Source organism: Suncus etruscus, chromosome 8 (assembly GCF_024139225.1).
Source record: "Suncus etruscus isolate mSunEtr1 chromosome 8, mSunEtr1.pri.cur, whole genome shotgun sequence".
Lineage (NCBI taxonomy): Eukaryota > Metazoa > Chordata > Mammalia > Eulipotyphla > Soricidae > Suncus > Suncus etruscus.
In genome coordinates, this window is record NC_064855.1 from 1,028,966 (window position 1) to 1,035,962 (window position 6,997).

The 6,997-nt window shown below is 37.0% G+C and overlaps 1 protein-coding gene across 1 annotated transcript; it reads right to left on the minus strand.

Annotated features, from left to right (window-relative positions):
• Positions 1–5,772: 5,772 nt before the first annotated feature.
• Positions 5,773–6,709, minus strand: LOC126016409 (putative olfactory receptor 2W6). The gene is given in 2 exon segments (XM_049778980.1): positions 5,773–5,886; positions 5,888–6,709. Coding segments are annotated over 2 exon segments (936 nt in total).
• Positions 6,710–6,997: the final 288 nt, after the last annotated feature.

The window sequence follows — 6,997 nt, forward strand, 5'->3', positions numbered from 1 at the left end:
TTTCTTGTAAAGTTCTGTCAATGACTTGTATATTTTGGATATTAGCCCCTTATCTGATGGGTTTTGGGTGAATAGTTTCTCCCACTTAGTGGGTGACTCTTGTATCCTGGGCACGATTTCTTTTGAGGTGCAGAAGCTTCTCAGCGTAATACATTCCCATCTGTCTCTGCTTTCACTTGTTTGGAAAGTGCAGTTTCCTCCTTGATGATGCCTTTAGTCTCAATGACATGGAGTGTTTTACCTACGTGTTGTTCTATATACCTTGTGGTTTCAGGTTTGATATCAAAGTCTTTAATCCATTTGGATTTTACCTTTGTACATGGTGTTAGCTGTGGGAGGTCTGAGTTCACTTTTTTACAAGTGGTTAATCAGTGGGCCAGCACCAATTGTTGACGAGGCTTTACTTGCTCCATTTAGGATTTCTTGCTCTTTTATCATAAATTAGGTGATTGTATGTCTAGGGAACATTCTTTGAGTACTCAAGCCTATTCCACTGATGTGAGGGTTTGTCTTTTTTCCAATATTGTGCTGTTTTGATAACTATTGCTTTGTAATACAGTTTAAATTTGGGGAAAGTAATAACTCCCATATTCCTTTTCCCAAGGAGTGCTTTAGATATTTGAGGGTGTTTATTGTTCTAAATGAATTTCAAAAGTGTTTGATTCACTATTTTGAAGAATGTCATGGGTATCTTTAGAGGGATCACATTAAATCTGTACAATGCTTTGAGGAGTATTGCCATTTTAATGATGTTAATCCTGCCAATTCATGAGCAGGGTATGTGTTTCCATTTCCACATGTCCTCTCTTATTTCTTGGAGCATGGTTTTATAGTTTTCTTTGTATAGGTCCTTCACATCTTTAGTCAAGTTGACTCCAAGATATTTGAGTTTGTGGGGCACTAAAGTGAATGGGCTTATTTTCTTAATGTCCATTTCTTCCCTATCATTATTGGTGTGTAAAAAGGCCATTGATTTTTGTGAGTTAATTTTGTAGCCTGCCTTGCTATATGAATCTATTGTTTCTAGAAGCTATTAGTAGAGTCTTTAGGGTTTTGTAAGTAGAGTATCATGTCATCTGCAATCAGTGAGAGCTTGACTTCTTCCTCTCCTATCTGGAGTTCATTGATATTTTTTTCTTGCCTAATTGCTATAGAAAGTACATCCAGTACTATGTTGAATAGCAGTGGTGAGAGCAGATAGCCTTGTCTTATTTAGAATTTAGAGGGAAGGCTTTTAGTTTTTCTCCATTGAGAATAATGTTTGCCATTGGCTTGTGGTAGATGGCCTTAAGTATATTGAGATTCCTTTGATTTCCATATTATTGAAATTTTTTTATCAAGAATGGTGTTGCACCTTATCAAATGCTTACTCTGCGTCTATTGATATGATCATGTGATTTTTATTTTTATTGTTGTTGATGTTGTGTATTATGTTGATAGGTTTATGAATGTTAAACCATCCTTGCATTTCTAGGATGAATCCTACTTGATCGTAGTAAAATATCTTCTTGATGAGGCATTGGATCCTATTTGCCAGGATTGTGTTGATGATCTTTGCTTTTTTTTCCTCTCAGGACTGCTTTTGCTGTGTTTCATAGATTCTGCAGTTTGTGTTCTCTTTGTCATTTTTTCCCAGAATATTTTTGATTTCATCTTGGACCCACTGGTTTCTCAGTAGTAGGCTGTTTAATTTCCAGACATTAAATTTTTCTTCTGTATCCCTTTGTATTTCACATCTTATTTCAAAGCCTTGTATTTAACGAAGGTAGCCTGCAAATTTTCTATCCTCTTGATCTTATGCAGGTATGCTTTATATGCCAGCATGTGGTCTATCCTGGAGAATGACCCATGTACGTTGGAGAAGAATGTGTATCCAGGTTTCTGGGGATGGAGTGTCCTATATATATCTACTAGTCCTCTTTCTTCCATTTCTTTTTTCAGGGCTAGTATATTTTTGTTGGGTTTCAGTCTGGTTTACCTATCAAGTATTAAGGCTGTGTTGAGGTCTCCCACAATGATTGTGTTATTATTAATATCCTCTCTCAAATTTGTCAATAATTGTATTAGATAATTTGCTTGTCTCTCATTGGGTGCGTACATGTTTAGTAGTGTAATTTATTCCTGTTGCACATATCCCTTGATTAGTACAAAGTGTCCATCTTTGTCCCTTACAACTTTTCTGAGTCTAAAGTTTGTGTCATCAGATAATAATATGGCCACCCCAGCTTTTTTAAGGGTGTTGCTTGCTTGGATGATTTTCCTCCTTCCTTTGATTTTGAGTCTATGTTTGTTCTGACTATTCAGGTGTGTTTCTTGTAAGCAGCAGAAGGTTGGATTCAGCTTTTTGAGCCATTTCGCTAAGCTGTGTCTCTTAATTGGTGTATTTAGTCCATTGACATTAAGGGAGATGATTGTCATAGAATTTAATGTCATCTTTATGTATAAATTTGGTGTGTTTGTTGGTCTGTCTTGTCTTAAAGTAGACCTTTCAGTTTTTCCTTTAATACTGGTTTTGCTTCTGTAAAGTTTTTGAGCTGTTGCTTATCCGTGAAGCTATGTATTCTTCCTTCAAACCTGAATGTGAGTTGGACTGGGTGTATTATTTTAGGTGAAGCATCCATTTCATACACTCTTGTCACAATATCACACTTCTGTCTTCTGACCTTGAAAGTTTCTTGTGACATGTCTGTTGTAAATCTTTTTTTCTTTCTTTTTTTTTTTTTTTTTGGGCCACACCCGGCGTTGCTCAGGGGTTACTCCTGGCTTTCTGATCAGAAATAGCTCCTGGCAGGCACAGGGGACCATATGGGACACCGGGATTGAACCAACCACCTTGGGTCCTGGATCGGCTGCTTGCAAGGCAAACACCACTGTGCTATCTCTCCAGGCCCGTCTGTTGTAAATCTTAAGGATGCTCTTTTGAATTTACTTTCCCTTTTTGATCTTGCTTCTTTCAGTATTCTATCTCTATCTGTGGGATTAGTCAATGTGACTATTATGTGTCTTGGGGTATTTTTCTTCAGATCTCTTCTAGCTGGTACTCTTCAGGCTTGCAGGATTTGATTGCTTGCAGTCTTTAGCTCTGGCAGATTTTCTGTGACGATGTCTTTGACTATTGATTCTTCCTGGAGATCCCCTTTCTGGGCCTCTGGGGCTCTAATGATTCTTATCTTGTTTTTGTTGAGTTTATCAAAGACTTCTATTTTCATCTGTTCACATTCTTTGAATACTCTTTTCATTGTCTGATCGTTTCCCTAAAGGTTTTTTTTTTCCCCAATCTCTTCTGCTGTATAGGGTTGTTCTGTATTTTATCTTCCAGTTCACTGATTAAGTCTTCGGCTGCTGTTACCCTATTGGAGAGATTTTCCATTGAGTTTTTCAGTTGAGCCACCTCAGTCTCTCTGCTTTCTTCAGGGATTCTATGCAGAGGTTGGTCTCAAACCCGAGCTGCTCAGGCACCCACAGTAAAGATGATGGCGACCCAGACTCAGCCTGTTCAGGCATGTCCCCGGTACCTCAGTCTCTGTTTTCTTCAGGGATTCTGTGCAGGGGTTGGTCTCAAACCCAGCCGTTCAAGCACCCACCTCTTTGAAGTTGTGATAGAATATATTAATCAGAGCAGTAGTGATAAATACAGTGGGTAGGGTGCCTGCCTTGCATGTAGCAGACCTGGATTTGATCCCTGGCATCCCACATGGTCCCATGAGCCCTCTAGAAATAATTCCTGATCCCAGAGTTAGGAGTATCCTTTGTGTGGCTCCCATAACAAAACAAAACAAAACCCTCACTAATGAATTAATCTAGTCTGGAATTCTATTCTTGAAGAGACTTTTAATTATATTAAATTTTTTTTAATCAAGGTTGACCTATTCAAGTGTTTTGATTCCTCTTGATTTAATCTCAGGAGTTTGTATGATTGTAAGAATTAGTCCATTTCTTTTAGTCTGTCAATTTTGGTGACATATCCAGTGATTCTCATGGCTTACACCTCTGTGTTCCATGTTCACTTCTGGTTCCTCTAACGGGACAATTTATAGCACAGGAAATTAAACTTGGGTTTGAAACATGCAAAGTGAATGCATTAAACCCTGTTCAAGAGTACAAAAAATGTTAAACAAAAACAAAGCCTTATTCTAATGATAGCCAATCACACAATGTTCTTGCTATCACCATAATTTCTACAGACTTGTCAATTATCCTGTATTGTTCTTTTCATTCTCTAGCTTGCTAGTGATTGAGAATCCCCAAGGAGATTCTAAAAGCTTGCACAGTTAGTACACAGTACACTAACTTGCATAGTTAATACTTGTAGCCACCCTTTCACCATAAGTGTGGTATCCAATAAACCATTTAAGTTGTAGGAATCCAAATATGGAAGTTTATTCAAATGATTTCTGGTTTTGGGGGGTGGACACACTAAGTGTTGCTAGTGGTTACTCCTGCATCTGCAGTAATTAATTACTCCTGGTATGTGTGGGGACCATATGGATTGTCGGGGATCAAAACTGGGTCAGTCAGGTGTAAGACAAATGCTTCACCCACTATACTATCACTCTATCCCCTCAATGGAGTTCTATATTGTAAAATGTTAAAAATCAGGTACATACTTTAATGTAAATATATGATATATTTATAATTATTTTTAAAGTTTTCAGAAGTTTATGGATTTTGAATGGTTTGGGAATTTTAATCTTGAAGAGGGTCACAGCCAGTTTTTGTTTAAACTATAGCCACTTAGGCATTTACAACCATTTCAGCTACTTGGACAGTGCAATCTATAGAAGAAGTGGCCCACCACAAAACCTATCTCTGATTATAAAATTTTATAGGCCACATTCAAAGTCTTCAGCTATACAGCACTTAATATTATTCTTATTTGAATTTGGAACATATTTACTTACCTTTGAATATATGCACTGAATCTTTTCTATGTTATTATCATGTCAAAATCCAAGCATAATTTAAAGGTGACTTGAAACTGTAAATGAGGCTGATGATGTAGGATCCAGGGCAAGAAGAGAGCTTACAGACTCAAAAACCATCTCCTAGTCACATCTGGGGTAATAATTCTAACAATGTTTTATTTTAGATGTGGAAAGGATATTTATAATGTGTTTCAGTCAATCAGATTAGGAGGAAAACCAAAAAAGAAGAGAAAATAGGATACAATCAGGTAAGGAGAATTAACAGGGTCCAATCAGTTTTGGAGGAAAGCAGGATAAGTGCTCCTTTTAAGGGAACAACAAGATGTTTGCCCTATCTATGGATAAAATCAAGATGTTTGCTTTGTTAGACTTTGTGTATTTAGCTACAGAAATGTCTTAGGAACAGAAAGTTTTGTTGATTTAGTCAAGATGAAAGTATTACTCTGTTCCTACATTATCTCAGTCACTATCTACATCATTCTAATCTCATTTTAATAAAATATTTAGACCCATATTATCTGTTTTGATAATCATATTCTCAAGACATTATATATCTGACACTTATTCAATATCTCAATGTCCAGGATACACAACAAATTGTGGCTTTAATAATCCCATTGGAAAAGTTATCTAAGACTCCGGGATATCCATGTATAAAAACTGTGAACTTCATGTATTATAAATTTTTTATTAGATGGAAATTTATATGGTGGATGGAAAATTTACACTTAACATGCATTTAGTATTGATATTTCAATAAATTTGAGATGAAATATAAAATTCAATCTGATATTTTTTCATTATTGCACTTCCTTAATACATTCTGTGACCCAAGTTCCAGAAATCATCAGTCTTCAGTAGAATCCTTCCACACAATTTTCCTAATTGCCCTCTTTACATCTTTGTTCCTCAAAGTGTAGATCAGTGGGTTCGTTGAGGGAGCAACAATGGTGTAAAAAAAAGGACAGGGCCTTCCCCTGATTCTGAGAGTAGTTATTTTTAGGTTGAAGATACATGAACATGATGGTTCCATAGAAGACAAAGACCACCATCAGGTGAGATGCACAAGTCCCAAAGGCCTTGCGTCTTCCTTCAGCAGATTTCATCCTTATCACAGCCCGGGCTATGCAGGCATATGAGGTGAGAATGACGACGACTGGAACAATAAGGATAAGTAGGCGAGGAGCAAACATCTTTGCCTCTGTTGGACGAGTGTCCACACAGGAAAGCTTTATTATAATCAAGACTTCACAAAAGAAATGATCAACACGACGATGACCACAACGAGGTAAAACGATGGCCAGTGAAGACTGAAGGAGAGAGTGGCCTAATCCCCAAATCCAAGATATGGCAGCAAGGAGGTGGCAGATCCGTGGGTGCATAATGGTAGTGTAGCGGAGGGGCCAGCAGACGGCAACATAACGATCAATAGACATGACAGCAAGAAGGACACATTCGGTGCAGCCAAGAGCCGAGGACACAATTAATTGAACTATGCAGCCAACATAGCTGATTTTATTATTTCCCCACATGTTCACTAGCATCTGAAGAACAATAGAAGTTGTGAAAAATATGTCCAGGAATGAGAGGTTTCGGAGGAAGAAGTACATTGGGGTATGGAGGCGGCTGTCCAGGATGGATACCAAGATGATGGCTGCATTTCCTGTCAGTGTCATTATGTAGAACCCAGAAGCAAAGAGAGAGAGGATAAACTCAGCCCGGGGATATTCTGAAAAGCCGATCAAGATGAAATGCTTCTCTGAGCTCTCATTTATTTTCATCATCTCAAAAATTTTCAGATGTAATTCAAAGGAATTAAGTATTCTCTATATATCAACAAAACAAAATAAAATGAGAAAATTGTGAAGTTATTGTAATTGTTACATATAATATTCAGCATATGCGCTTGTTTAATAATATATATTTTAAAGTAAAATGTAGTAAAATATAAATTTACTTAATACAATGAGTGATATAACATATTTGTTAATGTAACATATGTTATTATATAACCAAATAATGCTTTTTCTAATAAATTCACATAACGGGAACTCAAACTTTCCTCCTGTAAA